General features: G+C 42.6%; 1 protein-coding gene across 9 annotated transcripts in view; it reads left to right on the top strand.

Annotated features, from left to right (window-relative positions):
* Bptf (bromodomain PHD finger transcription factor) overlaps window positions 1-16,503 on the top strand; it is a 101,662-nt gene that overhangs the window by 47,661 nt on the left and 37,498 nt on the right. For 4 of the 9 annotated variants that reach the window (XM_029546503.1, XM_029546506.1, XM_029546501.1 and 1 more), the window contains 8 exons: window positions 972-1,157; window positions 5,388-5,575; window positions 6,717-7,072; window positions 7,412-7,543; window positions 9,603-9,732; window positions 10,461-10,599; window positions 11,431-11,610; window positions 12,972-15,258. In XM_029546503.1, coding sequence (XP_029402363.1) covers window positions 972-1,157; window positions 5,388-5,575; window positions 6,717-7,072; window positions 7,412-7,543; window positions 9,603-9,732; window positions 10,461-10,599; window positions 11,431-11,610; window positions 12,972-15,258 — 3,598 coding nt within the window. The remainder of the gene's footprint in view (window positions 1-971; window positions 1,158-5,387; window positions 5,576-6,716; window positions 7,073-7,411; window positions 7,544-9,602; window positions 9,733-10,460; window positions 10,600-11,430; window positions 11,611-12,971; window positions 15,259-16,503) is intronic. The other 5 variants (XM_021213479.2, XM_021213478.1, XM_029546504.1 and 2 more) reach the window with 2 other exon arrangements.

The raw sequence follows: 16,503 nt of genomic DNA, 5'->3' as shown, positions 1-16,503 counted from the left end.
CTCTGTGTAGTCCTGGCTGTCCTGGAACTCACTCTGTAGACCGCCTGCCTCTGCCTCCCAAGTGCTGGGATTAAAGGCGTGCGCCACCACGCCCGGCTCTGATGTCATTTCTATAAGGCCCCTTTCTGTTATGTTTGGTTGTTTATTTGAGCCTAAGTTAGTGTCATACTTGACAGTCTTCCTGTCTTAGGGATTACAGGTATGAGCCACAGTGTGTTCTCTCTGTTGATCTGTAGTTTGCATTTCTCTGGGCTTGAGTTAAGTGGTCATCTTTCCATGTGTAAAGGCGGTCTTCATTCCTTTTGTGGTGACTCTTGTATCCTCCTGTATTCTATATGCGATCGTAGCCATCATGCTGGGTGCAGTCAAGATCTAAATCCTATCCCGCGGGTGTTCGTCATTACTTCATGCTAGGAAGAGTACCTTTTCAGTGACAAGAGGAGGGAGGCAGACAGGGACTTTCTGAACTCCATGGCTTTTGTTTTTCCCAGTATTAATTTCTTGTACTGGTAAGGAGTAGACTGCTGGTGATGCTGTAACATCACCAGAAAAGGTGACTGCACTTAGGTGGAGGACCTGAGAGCTGCAGAATCCTCTCCCAATCTGTTTCTAGTGGAGAGATTTGAACACTTTAGAAGTGTGAGACCACAAGCTTCATGCTCTGGGTGTTTCTCTCAGCAAGCCCCATCTTCCATGGCTGACAGGGTCACGCTGTCGCGTGCGGCAGTTGTTCTGGTTGCTTTTCCTCAGCTCTGGAATATTGAAAGATTGTCTGCCTTGTGCTCGATGGTAATAAAGAGCCTGTGAGTTGATGGACTGAGAGACTAATGGTGTATTTCACTATCCTGCCGTGGTCGGCGTTGCTTTCTAACACTGCATCAGGATGAAGTCCTACAGCCATGAATTGCTTTTCTGACATTTAGATGTTGAAGTGATTTTCAGTGTAAAAATCAGGTATTTTATTTTTCTAGAAGACTCTAACAAGACATGTGACAGCAGTAACACTAGTGCCACCACTGCCTCCAGCCAGCCTAACCTGGAGACCTGCAGCAGCCGCGAGCTCACTTCTTCCCAGAGTGACTCTGCTAAGGCAGCGGATGATCCTGAGATTGGAGAAAGAGACTCCCATACACCTGTCTCTGTTCACGAAGAGATAGGTAAGAGCGCTCTCATCCATTCAAGGAGATTTTTTTTTTCTTTTTTTCTTTTTTCTTCAAACATTTTCAATTTTTTAAGCAAAAGTTCAGTAGGTTAGGAAGAATTACTGTTTTGTTTTGTTTTTTGTTTTTTTAATTAACATGCGCTCACTGCTTTTGTTTTACATAAATGAAATCCTGTAAGAGGAGAGAATAGACCCCTTTTTACTCTCCTGAAGCATAACCACCATCAGTATTTTATATTTTCTATCACATTCATATGTGTATGTTTACAGTTTGTTTTGTTTTTGGCTTTTTTTGTTTGTTTGTTTTGAATATATAACTGGGATCTTTCTCCATGTGTTATTCTCCATCTTGTTTTGGTTTTCTGTTTTCCACTCAGTGACACATGGCAGGGACTTTTCCTGTTAGAGGTACACATTTTTGTAGCTGCTGCATAGTATTTGGCTGTTAACTTCATGGTTCCTTCTACCAGCCCCACACCTCTGTGTTCTGCAAGTATTCTAGCAGGGTAGGAACCAGCGACTGAGGTGGCTGACTGGTCCAGTGGTAGGTGCCTTTTGCAGAGAGCGGAGGACACTGCTGACAAGCAGCCCCGTAACCTCTAGACTTGTCCGTCCCCTTGTCCACACACCTATGTTTAACACCGTTTATCTTTTTTGCCACTGGTAAGAAGGGATTTCATGGGAAACTGTGCATATCCTTACTTATGAATGTGGTTGCTTCTTTTTAATCTGTTTAATAGCCTGTGTTTTGATGATTCTTGTTTCTGCTCACTGTTTCCTGTAGGAATTTGGATATTTAAGACTGCCTTATGTATTATAGTCATTACTATCTGCTTTACATAAGTACTTAGATATAATTTTCTTATGTTCAATTCTCTATGTCTGAAATGTTTACATTTTTATGTTGTTAAATTTATTCATCTTTTTCTGCAGGGTTTCTCTGTATGTTACATTGTGTCTTATTAAGGAAGATAATCTCACAAATATACATATAGTTACACTAATTTCTCATAACAAGTCTGTAGTACTGTTTTAAGTTTATCTTGAGTATAATTTGATATATGACATAAGGTTGGTTTGATTTTTTTTTTTTTTTTTTTCTTCTATTGCAAGTCACCAGACCATCTTAAAATAGTGTAAATGTAGAGGAAATTTAATTAGCTTGTATAACTGAGAAGCCCAAGCACACTTGTGGTGTGAGTGGACCTAGTGGTATAGCAACTGTTTCTGTCTTCTCCCCACCCCCTACTGTTACCTCTGTCCCTCCCGGTCTCTCCCTTCCCCTCCTTTTTGAACTGACTTACTGTGTGATAATTGCGTTTTCTCCTAATACAGACAGACCTTTCCCAAGCCAGGTAAGACGGCACCAGCAATTTGTTCTCATGTCTTTCCAAGGTCTGTGGTCCAAAGGCAAAGGCCCTCCTCCTGCACATGTCAAAAGTCTTTGAGGAAGGAATTTGAGTGACTTATCTTGGATCATATTGTCTCACACCTGTGGCCAGGGCAGGCAAGGTATTATTAATGGCTCCAGCAAAACTCTGTGATTGAAATGGGGTAGGAATGCTTTTGCAAAGAGCAAGGGCTGCTTTGAAGGTAGGACCCAGCAGTAGCTGTGGTTCCGTCCTTTGATAGTTCAGCATAGCATGGTCACTCCTGTCTGTTCCCAATATCCAGCTCACAGTACCTCTGTCTAATATGTTGCATAGACCTCACTCTCACCTGAGGACTTCCAAAACCCTTGGCCCACAATTGCATCTGATAACTGTTGTTATATCTAGGTCCCAAGCTCAGATCTCTGTGTCCTATGCATTATGTTTGACAGGATATGGCTTATTTTATAACCCAAGGGAAATTGTGAGTTGAGCTGTTTTTTAAAGATACTGTCCTGGTCAACCTTGGTAGACTTGAGATGATAACAATGGGTGAGTAGTGAGAAGCTTGTAAGAACGGTTCTTCTAGGGCCATTCTGTTTTGGCAAGCCAGTACTGCTGCTATACATAGTATGGACTATTGGGAATTGCTATTGGGTGAACGATTGACCATACATGCCAATTTGGCAGATTCAGAGTTACCCACCTTTACTCTCCATGTCAGTATTACCTCTCCTAGATTTGAAGAAATTCCAACTAGTACCTAATGCTTCGTTAGTAACTGGCCTCAGGCTCCAGAGACATGAACCCTTCTACTTCCTGACTTTGTTTGGTGAGTCAGTAGCCTCTGCCCTTTGCCTATGCTTGCCAGAGAGGTTGTAATAGAACAGATATCTGATTTGCCATTAAGCTGACTGCAGAGATTGCCTTCTTAATGGCAGAAATGTGGCCCTTGGGTAGTGTGTGTTCCGTTAGGGCCTCTCTTCTCTCTGTGTCTTCAACTCTGACCCTTAAACTAGCAAATTCAGGTGGTCACTTTGAGCAGCATTGAGTTGTGGCTGTACATTGAGGGGCTTTGTTCAAAAAGCCCTTGCTATTCTTTCTGTTTTCCAGAAGTCCTACCTAAAACCAGACAGCATCCATAAAGTTGATTATAGGATGGTATATTATAAGTGGTCCCAAGAGTTCAGCCCCAACACACAAAGAGTCCAGGAGAAGATAATGTACCCAGGATAACTGGCTGTCCGGCCTGGCACGGCAAGATGTTCACCCTCTGCTCTAGCTTGATCTATCAGTGGCATATTATGTAGACAGCTTTTTAAAATACTTTCTGGATTATTTAGGATTTATTACTGTTAACTATGCTTAAAACATAAATGAAATTTTATTAGTGGAGTTGACAGGAAAACCAAGACTGTTTCCAGCCTTAGGTGCATTGTCAGGTTCGAAGCTAAGCAAAGCTCTCCGCCTCCCTCTTCCTGGGGCTCTTCCCTCTGCTTCAGGGTATTGTGGATGATTGTTTCCTGCAAGCCACAGTTTTTCTACCATTGAGGTGTCAGTTAGAGCCTCTACCTTACACCCTCACTAACAGGGAAAGCAGAATCCTACACTGGGGCTCAGACAGGGCCAGAGCACTTGCCCAGCTTGGAAGGCCCTCCATTCAGTACCACGAGAGAAAGGGAAAGGGAGAGGAGCCGAGAAGAGAAGCTAGATTTAAAAACGGAAACACGGGATAGGGTGATGCCTGACTGGGAGAGTGGCCTCGTGGGATGGGGGTTGCTCTGTCCAGTTCTGTCTGGGTGCTGTAGTTGCTTCCACAGGCAGGACACATGGTCCTATTACACAGTTTAAGTGGATAGACTAACATCTCCAGAGTGTAGGGTGGGGAGGGGGGCACATTGAGCCTACTAACAGTAAACAACCTCTCATTTTCACCTATCTTTACTTGCATAAAATAACAACATCTATATAATGTGGTAAATTCCCATCCTTAGATTTACCAATGCTATACTGTTTAATTTCTTTTTTTAAGCTTAAAATTAAAAAATCAGGTCTTGTTCAATTTTCTGGCTAATGAAAAATATTCTGTGATGAGTAGCTGGGGTATGTATGTTCATTGTCTGACATGAACTCTGTGCATATAGAAAGCAGAAATTGCTTCTGGACATTTCCATCTTTCACCATCAAAAGCAGATGTTGAGAGATTCTTATGTTAAAAGGATAATTGTAATGAGTTTCCATAGATAATTGTGCTACTTCTCTAGAGAAAAATTCAGTTGTCACTAATGTTTAAAATTTAAGACTATTGCCGGGCGTGGTGGTGCATGCCTTTAATCCCAGCACTCGGGAGGCAAAGGCAGGTGGATTTCTGAGTTCGAGGCCAGCCTGGTCTACAAAGTGAGTTCCAGGACAGCCAGGGCTATACAGAGAAACCCTGTCTCAAACCCCCCCCCCCAAAAAAAAAAAATTAAGACTATTACTACTTAAGTTCAGTGAGTAATCTTTCTGAAATTAACTCTCCTTTGAACATACAAATTAAAGCAATGTCTTTGCATTTAAATTGTTATGTTTGTTATTTGCAAGTTTCTGGGGGCCCCTCTTTTCCAGTAGATGTGTTTGAAAACAGGTACCACTGTTTTCAGTAAAATAATGAACAAGTCATGGATTTTTTTGCTTTTGGTGTTTGCTCTGGAGGAAACCATTCAAGGCCTGATAACATTTGCTTGGCTGTGGAAGGACATCGTCTGCCTGTTTGTCGGACTTTACTATAGCCGGCGTGAATGTTGATAAGTTAGGTGCTCATAGTCATTTCCTTCCTGTCCACATCACTCCGTGGCCTTTTCATTTGATAACAGGTGATTTCAGACTGGAGAAGTCCAATGGAGAAGTTTCCGAGTCCCCTGGAGCTGGGAAAGGAACGTCTGGGTCCACTCGCATCATCACCAGACTGAGGAACCCGGAGAGCAAACTCAGTCAGCTCAAGAGCCAGCAGGTGGCAGCTGCAGCCCATGAAGCAAATAAATTGTTTAAGGAGGGCAAAGAGGTGTGTTCTCTTTAAAACAAAATTCTGTGCACTGTGAATGGTTACAGCTGTGCATTGGAGAGACTGATTGCCCTTCCAATGGGCACCTCCCAGTGCCAGCTCCCAGAGACCTGAAGCCTGTGGCCTTCGGGGGCACCCACACTCGTGTCAGTTCCCACAGGCACACACATGTGGGCTGCACCCTTGAGTGTTTAAAGTAGGTATAGGAAATGTATAGATGTAGTTTTGAATTGTATTTTCTTTCTTGTAGTGAGTACCAAGAGCAACATTGTTAGGCTTGTATTATGGTAAATACATGTATACATTTATTAGAAATTTAGTCCATTTATTAGAAATTCAGTGAGCAGAAGACATTACAGAGTCAGCTTTATTGCATATATTTCTCCTTTGTTAGTTCTTTCTTTTTTTTTAAGCTACTGTTTTACTGTGTAGCCCTGGCCACCTACCTTGTTTTTGTTTGCTTAACTTATATTTTATTAATGTGTGGTGTGCACTCAAGTGCCCAGATTTGTGAGGGGTATCCAGACAACTTTGTGGAGTTAGTTCTTTCTTTCCACCTTGTGGTATCTAGAGATTAGAGTTGGTCACCAGACTTATGTGTCAAGTCCCTGTGTACCCACTGAGCTATTTCGCAGGTCCTTTGTGTTCCCTACCCTAAGATAGCTTTGCTGTGAAGCGCTGACTAGGCTTGATTTCATGGTCCTCCCCCTCAGCCTTCTGAGTGTTAGGACTACAGGCATGAACACCCAACCCAGCTCCAACCTCACTTGAAATGTAGCTCCTTTTTTCTTTCTTTTTTAACAACCCTATACTCCTCTAAATTTAGCAATTAAATTTCAGTCTCTTAGTCATAGATGTCACCTGTTTGGAATAATAGATTACGATTATTGAAAGACAGTTGTGCCGGGCGTGGTGGCGCACGCCTTTAATTCTAGCACTCGGGAGGCAGAGGCAGGCGGATTTCTGAGTTCGAGGCCAGCCCGGTCTACAAAGTGAGTTCCAGGACAGCCAGGGCTATACAGAGAAACCCTGTCTCGAAACACCCAAAAAAAAAAAAAAAAAGAAAAGAAAAGAAAGAAAGACAGTTGTCCAGACAAAATTTGCATCTTTGACACAAATAATGACTGATTTTCCTCTTTAGGTGCTGGTGGTTAACTCCCAAGGAGAGGTGTCACGGCTGAGCACCAAAAAGGAGGTGGTCATGAAAGGGAACATCAACAATTATTTTAAGCTGGGACAAGAAGGGAAGTATCGAGTCTACCACAATCAGTACTCGACCAATTCATTTGCTCTGAATAAGCACCAGCACAGAGAAGACCATGATAAGAGGAGGCATCTTGCACATAAATTCTGTCTCACTCCAGCTGGGGAGTTCAAATGGAACGGGTCTGTTCACGGGTCCAAAGTCCTTACCATCTCAACCCTGAGACTCACCATCACACAGCTAGAGAGCAACATCCCTTCATCCTTCCTTCACCCCAATTGGGCTTCACACAGGTAAAGGACACTGACGTTAATTTATTGCATTAAAAATGCTAACTACCTGTAAATTGATCCTTATAGTGTGTCCCTTAAAATGTTAATACCAATGAGTTCAGTGAAGTCCCAGTGGGCAGGAAGCTGAAGATGTGTGTGGGTCAGAAGTACCAATGCAGCACTCATATCTGGGTAGCTTCAGGTGTCAGAATTTTATCCCTAGAGTCAAGTGGAGACCAAAGTTAAAGAATGTTGTAGGTTGAGGAATTGAGAGACTGAGTGATGCCTGGTGCTGCTCCTGATGTGTAAAATCTTCTTAAGAACAACTGAGTGACGTGATTTCTTCCTTCTGCAATGTAGGGCTAATTGGATCAAGGCTGTTCAGATGTGCAGTAAACCCAGAGAGTTTGCATTGGCTCTCGCTATTCTGGAGTGTGCAGTTAAGCCGGTTGTGATGCTGCCAATATGGCGGGAGTCTTTAGGACATACCCGGTGAGTGAATCCTGAGCCTTGGGAATGGTGGGTAGTGGAGACTTCTGAAACGCTAGATCATTCATAATCATGGAAAAACCTGAGAGTTCATGGTAAAGACTGTCTCTTCCTGTCTACAATAATTCATAGGCTACAGAACTGTAATGAAGATGAGACCAAATATGTTTTTTTGTTTTAAATTGTGTGTGTGTGTATGTGTGTGTGTGTGTGTATGTACTTGTGTATGCCATGGGTATGAATAGATGGTTTATTCTTGACGGGTGTCTTTGCCCCTTGAGCCATCTTACAAACAATATTACAAGTGAAAGGCGTTTTCAAGATAGGCTCTCTTTTTTGAGATAGGCCCTAAGCCTTAGATGCAGATGTTCCATTTGTGACTGAGGGATCCACAGACGCTTGCTTTCTGTATGGGATCAGCTGTGAATGTCTGAATTAACCACCCTTATGTACAGCACAAAAATACTTCCTTGATGGTGTCTGAGAGCTCACCCTTCACTTACACACAGGCACTCACATTCCAAACACACACAAATGTGCACATAGACAAGTGAATGAAATAGTTGTCAAAGTCTTGGGTCTAGTGGTAGAGGCTCCGGCTGCCAAGCCTGAGCTTGGTCTAAGCTTGGTGAGATCGTATCTCAGAAAGTAACAAGCCAGACATGGTGGCACATACTTTCAGTCCCAGTGCTTAGGGCATGGAGACAAGGTGTCCGGCCATCATGGGGTACATGAGGTCATGTCTTAGGAAATAACCAACAATAAAACAGCGTTTGAGAGAAATGGCTCGATGGTTAAGAGTAGTGGTTGCTCTTCAGAATTCCTGAGTTCAGTTCCCAGCACTCATGTTGTAACTGGCTGTCTGTAACTCTAGTCCCAGAGAATCTGATGTCTTTTTCTGGCCTCCATGGGCCCCTATACACGTGAAGTATACATAAACTCATGCAGTCTCTCACATCTACACATGAAAGAGATAATTATTCATTTAAAGAATGGTACACATATCTTTAACTTCATCTTTATGTAATAGAGGTTGGACAATTAAGTTTGAGGCCAGCCTGAGCTACATACACATAAACCTTGTCTCAACAGATATAAAAACATGTTTGAAGTTGTCAAAATACCTCCTGGTCTGAGGAAGCAGAACAGTGCTCCCTGGGAGTCCTTAAACTGGCAGTGTACCCCAGGAGTGCTTATGCTGGCGGTGCTCCCTGGGAGTGCTTAAACTGACCTGGAAGCCATGGAAGCCCAGCCATGCAATACTGAGCAAGTCATTAACAAAAGAGGACATGTTTCAGGGAAGAGAATGAACAAAACCATGTGCTAATAGAAGAAAGGCAAAGGGTGGATTAATTTATATTTTTGTTTTGATACCTTTTACACAGATATAAAGCCCAGGTACCATAGAGAAGGAAATTGGAATTTAAAATTCTGAGTGGAGAACCATTATTATAGTCAAATTCAAAAGAGAGATGGCAAGCTTAGGGGAAACATTTGCACCACAATGGAAACTTTCCTCAATTGGCAAAGACCTTTTATAAGTGGAAGAACCAATAGTCCAGTACTAGTGAGAGAAAGGGCCCAGACAGGCGCTGTGCGGGAAATAGATGTGAAAGGCTATCAGACAGACCGTGGTGGCTTCTTTCGTTAGGGACCGTATTGTTCCCTCCTAGTTTGGCTAGCAATTTGGAAAAGAAGGTATGAAGCAGTAGGATGGCTTTGTGGTTGGTGGCTCCTCTGCACCCCATGGAAGCTGCCCCAAGTCTCTGCATTTTCTGGGTACAAGCCATTGTCTTGCGTCGCTTGTGTGGCATCAGTTCTGTTTATAATAGGCCCTTATGGAGTGTGAGTGTTGGCTTGTGCAGAGGTCTTTACAAGAGTAAAGCACTTTGGTCTCTTAGGAAATGACCCATCTGCTTGTTCTGTCTGTTGGAGCATCTTGGGTATAGGATTGTAACCAAGTAATCTCTGGTTCTCTTCCTAATTTTCAGTTTTCACATCTTTTTTTGTTTATTTTTCAAAATTAAATGGGATTCTTTTTTTAAAATCTGTGTATTCTCAGGTTACATAGGATGACATCAATTGAAAGGGAAGAAAAGGAGAAAGTTAAAAAAAAGGAGAAAAAACAAGAGGAGGAGGAGACAATGCAGCAGGCCACATGGGTAAAATACACATTTCCAGTGAAACACCAGGTAACTGTCACTGTGGTCGGCCTCGGTGCACGTGGCGTTCTGAACTTGGCCCATTTACTTTGCTTTGTCATGATCTTAATTAATGAGGCAGTGTGAGCACATGTAAGCATGGTTTTCTCAGAATTTGAGACCAATTTGTTGAAATTAGTAATAAAGATAAAAAACATTGTTAAATTTAATAGAAGTTCTTTTACAAGTTCTTTAGATTGCTACTGAAAATACAGTTATTTGGTAAATTTAACTTGCATGAATCTTTTATTATAATTTTTTTAAAGTATTTATTTTATGTATATGAGTACATCGTAGCTGTCTTCTGACACACTAGAAGAGGGCATCATATCCCTTTTCAGATTGTTATGGTTGCTGGGAATTGAACTGAGGACCTCTGGAAGAGCAGCCAGTGCTCTTAACCACTGAGCCATCTCTCCAGCCCTCTTTTATTATAATTTTATTTATGTGAAGGGAGGGAGAAAGCATGCACACGCACGCATGCACGCACGCACGCATACATACACACACACACACACACACACACACACGTCACAGCATAATTCATAGGACTTGGTTCTCCTGCTCCCACCATGTGGGTCCATAAGGGTTGGGCATATCGTGCCTGTCTTCCCTTCCCACTGCATCTGGCCCAGTGTGCCTGATCCTTAGCTTGTGTTTGACAGGGGCTTCTAATTCTCCGTGCATTTCCTTAACTGTTATATATCCATTTTTACCAGGTTTGGAAACAGAAAGGTGAGGAGTACCGAGTGACAGGGTATGGCGGCTGGAGCTGGATTAGTAAGACACACGTTTACAGATTTCTTCCCAAGTTACCAGGCAACACGAATGTAAACTACAGAAAGCCCTTTGATGGAGGTTAGCAATCAGCTGTTTTAACATATACAGTTAATACAAATCTTTAATGTTTCCAATTCTTATGGTCTTGAGAGTTTTTGTTTGTTTTTTGAAAACAGTTTCTCTGTGTAGCTCTGGCTGTCCTAAACTTGCTCTGTTGCCCAGGCTGGCCTCAGACTCACCTGCCTCTGCCTTCCCAGTGCCACCATTATAGGTGTGTACCACCACCATCCTGTGCAATATTTATTTATTTATTTATTTAATAGTATATGGAAAATTACTGTTTTGATTTACTAGTTAGATGTTCTAATTTTTTTTAATTTAAGATTATTTATATTTTATGTATATGAACGTTTTGCTTTCATGTATATATGTGTACCATGTGTTCATACCTGGTGCCCACAGAGACCAGAAAAGGGACATTGAATCTCCTGGCCTTGGAGGTAGAAAGGACTTTAAACCACTGTTAGTTCTGAGTGCTGGCAACTGAACCCAGGTCTTCTGCAAACCCACAGGTGCTCTTAACCAGCCTAGCCAGTTCTCCAGCCCCACAAACTCTAAAGATTTTTCAATTACCTTTATTTATAAGGCTTTGATAGATAGGATTTTAGTTTAAGAAAGATGAGAGAAAATAATTTTTAAAAATATTCAGCTGCGTGATTACAATATTTTCAATATACTAGTAGTAGTGGCTCAGAGGTTAGGAGTGGTTTGTAGAGACCATAGTTCAGTTACTTGTAGGTACTTTGTCCTTTCTCACCTCTCAGGGCACAAAGACACATAAATTAAAAAAATCTTTTAAAAATTCTAATATTAAGAATATCTGTGGCCATACATGTGATTCTTTTTTAGCCAAAAATAATACAGATGAAAATAAGGATGAGTCAGAGAAAAGAAAAAGTCTACGAAGTCCAAAAAAAATGAAGACAGAATGTGATTCTGAACAAGATGAAACAAGAGAAGCAGACACCACAGCTGGAGCTGCCGCAGGGGCAATGGAGCTGTCTAAGGAACCTGAGAAAAAGGACCAAGGTAAGCAGGGGCAGGAGGCAGGGGGTGGTGAGTACCCGGTCAGGTTCCCACTGGCAAACACCACAACCTCTCATACAGTGAGTGCACTTCATCATGCCAAAGGAAGTTGCTTTCTGATCCCACCCCGTTGGTCTGTTCTCTGTGGACCTGTCTGTTTTAGACATTTCAGTTGAGTGAGCATAGGCAGTCTGTTGCCCTCCTTTATCCAGCATGATGTGTTCAAGGTTCATCCATGTTGTAGTGTATTCCAAAGAGTACTTCACTGTGTTGGTAGACTACAATTCATCTGTCCAGTCATTGACCAGTGGATAAATGGATAATTCAGCTTTTCTGCTTTTTAGCTGTTCTGAACATTAACACTAAGTTTCTAGGATTTGGTTTGTGTGTGTATATAACTCTGAATGGCCTGGAACTCACTGTGTAGACCAGCCTGGCCAGGGACATATAGTGATCTACTGCTTGTGCCTCTACAGTACTGGGATAACGGTGCCACCATAACCAGCTTATCTTCTGTATATTATAAAAGCATTCAGTTTACTGTCTTGTGGGTTCCAGAGATCAAACTCATGTGCTGTACAGCTCTGAGTACAAAATCCTGGAGAAACAGATTTTTACTTCTCAGTGCTACACCAAGGAATGGAACTGCTCGATCCTGTGAGAACACCTGTATCTAAGCTTTTGAGAAACTTTAGGGCCAGTGAGATATAGAAATAAAAATGGTTTAAATTGTTTTGTTTTGTTTTTTTAATACATAAGCAAACTAGAGAGATAGCATTCTGCATGATGTGATTGATGTTTAAATTGAAGACTCAGAGTTTGTATTCCCAGAATGCATGTACATTCTGGTTGGGATTTGGTAGCCTGCCTATAATTCCAGCACTTGAAGCCAGAGCCTTGCTAGCTAGACTAGCTAGCTATATTAGTGAGCTCTGTGTTCAATTGAGATGCCTGGTCCCACGTAATAAGATAGAGACCGCTCCTGGTTGGTTTGTTGAGCTTGGTTTGCTGTGCAGCGCAGGATATCAGACTCAGACTGTGCCTGCCTTTGCTTCCCCAGTGTGGGCATCACACTTCAAGGTCAGCATGGTTGTTAACAGGCATAATGTACTCAGTAGCCTGTCATCAGCTGTCAGCTCTCAACTATAACAGCCCATCATTTTAGGTACCAAATCTCAGAGTCTCCCAGTATTTGAAATTAAATGTATCTATATTTTAGCCCCATTTAAAGTTTAGCAGTGTCCTTGATCTATTATAAGTGTGAAGATAATGAAAAGTAGATACTTTTGGAAATAAAAATAGTCTTCATGTATTCCCCATTTCAGAGTAAAAATTACATTTTTATCAATGTCTTTAATCCACAGATGTAAAAGAACTTTTAGATTCTGATAATGACAAATCCTTCAAGGAAGAACCAATGGAGATCGATGATACCATGAAAACAGAGTCACATGTGAGCAGTCTGGAAAGTGCAGAGGTAGATGTGGTCAATGTTAGTGAGGGCTTCCATCTAAGGACTAGTTACAAAAAGAAAACGAAATCCTCTAAGTTGGACGGGCTTCTGGAACGGAGGATTCGACAATTTACACTGGAAGAAAAACAGCGCCTTGAGAAGTTAAAGCTGGAGAGTGGGGTGAAGGGGGTGGGCAAGCCCCCCACGGGTGCTCTAAAAAGCTCCTCTGAGTCTCCAGTCTCCACAAAAGCAAGTGAAGGGCATCAGGGTGACTTGCTTAGACAGGAGCAAAGCCCCAGTCCGAGTCAGGCTAGCACTGTGGACTTGGGGCTGGGGGGCTCCCAGAGTGACCCCTTGGTTCTTGGCATCGGCCCTCCTAGTCTCAGCACGCACAAACCTGATCCAAAAGATCAAGCATCAGATGATATCTCCATTCAGAGTTCAGGGCCAAACTGTCAGAGCCAGAACTCTGGTGAAAGCAGCCTGGATGCCAGGGTCTCGGAACAAAGTCAGACTAAAACACAAGTGACCGACTCTACAACTGATGACTCTAAACCAACCAGTGCAGACGATGTTGGCACTTCAATCTATAAGAGCAAGAAGCTGCTCTCACAGGACGATAGCAGCACCGTTGTGTCTTCTTCCAAGAGTACTTTACCTGCATCAGTACCTAAAAGTCCCCGTGACAGAGATGCCCGGGCCTTCTCAAAAGCAATGGACTTTGATGGGAGACTGAAGGTGTCAGACTCTGACTATAGTAGCACTTTGGAAAATAGCTCTGATACTATGTGTATTCGGGACAGTGCTGAAGAAGATATGGTTGTTCAGAACAGCAATGAAGCCACCTCTAAACGGTTCATAACTCCAGACCAAGATGTAGAAAGTGTGGAGTCAACAAAATGTCAGTTAGTTTCTAAGTCTACTGAAAATTGTGAAGACAAACTACAGGGTAAGGTAACTGAAGCAAATGGTAAGAAACTGGGCCAGCATCAAAAGCCAGAGGAGAGAGCAGTTAACAGATGTACTGACCAAGTCAGTTTAAGACATGGCACTGACAGAAAGAACAGTGAACCTCGAGAGTCTGAAAAGAAAGGACAGAAAGCAAATAAATTTCAAATAAATGGCAAAGATAGTAAAGCTAAGGGGTACCTGAAGGGGCCAGGCATGAAGGATGGCTCCGATGGTAAAGTTGTGAGTAGTGCTGTAGAACCAAAGGTCAATAACATCAATAAAGTCATCCCTGGGAATACCAAGTCACTGGCTGGGAAGGAATCTGCTGCGAAGCCCTTCATCAACGGTGACATCATTATGGAAGAGTTGAGTGAACAAAACACTTCAGAAACCAACTCATACTCACTGAGTTCTTCAGATGCCAAAGGTAATCACCAAGATGGCCTCCATACCCTACCATCCACCAAAGAGTCTGCCAGTACCCAGGTAATCATGCCCCCAGCCCCTTGTCCAGATCGGAACTCACTTAGTCAGGTGGAAGATATGGAAACTGAGAGTCCAGAGGTTAAGAAAGTTATCCCGTCTCCTATTAGGACTGGAAAGGACTCTAACCTTAGCAAGGGCTTCATGGATGACAACGGACTACCTTCCAGCAAAGATGAGACTATCAATGGAGAATCCCAAAGAAAGACAGTCATCACAGAAGTCACCACAATGACATCTACTGTTGCCACAGAATCAAAAACTGTCATTAAGGTAGCAAAAGGCGACAAGCAGACTGTGGTTTCTTCCACAGAAAATTGTGCCAGGTCCACAGTCACAACTACCACTACCACTGTGACAAAGCTCTCCACACCCTCCCCAGACGCTGGTGTGGACGCCATCTCTGTAAAGGAGCAGAGTACAACCGTGGTCACCACGACAGTGACGGACTCCCTGACCACTGCAGGGAGCACACTGGTGACATCTATGACCGTGAGCAAAGAGTACTCCACGAGAGACAGGGTGAAACTGATGAAGTTCTCACGACCCAAGAAGACCCGCTCAGGAACTGCCCTGCCGTCCTATAGGAAGTTCATTACCAAGAGCAGCAAAAAGAGCATATTTGTGTTACCTAATGATGACTTGAAAAAGCTGGCCAGAAAAGGAGGGATCCGGGAAGTCCCTTACTTTAATTATAATGCAAAACCTGCCTTGGATATATGGCCATATCCTTCTCCTAGACCAACCTTTGGTATCACATGGAGGTATGTACTTTAGAATGTTATGGGGACAGAGTGGTGTTAAAGAGTATTTTCTGTTTAAGTAAAATGAAGTGCCAGAAGATAGGGAGGCATATCTGTAACGGCCAAGGTTAGTGATGAGCACAAGATAGAGAAAGCTGCTAGCTTGACCAGTGGGTGGGATTAAAATTTACCCAGCAACCACGGATTTACCAAAAATGTAAGGGATTCCTTTAACATGAGTGTTCACTTTAACTTGCATGAGACCAGAGGAACATGCCAGTCTTGTGTTGTAGTAACTCTGCAGTTACTGCATGCTGTTTGCTTGGCACCATGGTAACCATGGGAGTCCTAAAAACATAAACATGGGAGTAGTTTGTGCAGTCACTCATAGCTGGTAAAAGAGTTAAGAATAAGTGATTGGTGTATGCCCATTCCTAAATGGGACATGTAGCTCACTGCCACAAGGGCTTAGTGAACCTTTTAGAAGAGGGAGTAGAAAAACAATAAGACCTCTGGGATGGGGAGGATTATTGGGGTGTGGGTCATCGTCTCAGTCTCACTCCTTCCAGAGGAGCCATCGGTAGTTAATGGTTACCAAGAAGAGTGATATAGCCACCACTGGTAATATCCCATGCTCCATGCTGTAGTAAATAGCGCTTGGACATGCTCATACAAGCAATCCCAATTTGTGTGTTTAAAGTCAGAAAGCCCATCATGTCACACCTTCCTAGTGACATTTATTTGTATGTGTTAGAGTTCTTGGTTATTTATGACAGAAAGATAGACTATAATTTCCTTAGGAATGTCTTATTTAGAATTAATTTTATTTTGAATGCTCTGGGCCCTCTGTGTTTGGGGAGCAAATGGTAAGTTTATGGTACTGATAGTTGTTAGCCTGTGTTCATTGGTTACTAGGAAGGGGGCTCAAAAGTTTTCTATGGATGGAGTAACTTGCCCATGACCTGAGAGGCCAAGTATTCCTGACCCCAGCCCAGCACTTCATGTGCTGATTGCGTTCCACATGCGTGTCTGTGTTCTGTCCCTTTCATGCCTCTGCTCTGTCTTTCATCCTGGTTGACTGGGATGAACGTAAGTAGTAAGAGTCGAAGGCCCGTGGCGGGGATTGTTGGCTGCAGTTGGTTTTACATTGATTGTTCCAGCGAGTGATTCTTTCTTTCTTTCTTTCTTTCTTTCTTTCTTTCTTTCTTTCTTTCTTTCTTTCTTTCTTTCTTTCTTTCTTTCTTTCTTTCTTTCTTTCTTTCTCTC

This window comes from Mus pahari, chromosome 14 (genome assembly GCF_900095145.1).
Source record: "Mus pahari chromosome 14, PAHARI_EIJ_v1.1, whole genome shotgun sequence".
NCBI classification, from domain to species: domain Eukaryota; kingdom Metazoa; phylum Chordata; class Mammalia; order Rodentia; family Muridae; genus Mus; species Mus pahari.
Note: the sequence above shows the minus strand (reverse complement) of the source record. Positions and strands in the feature narration are given on the sequence as shown.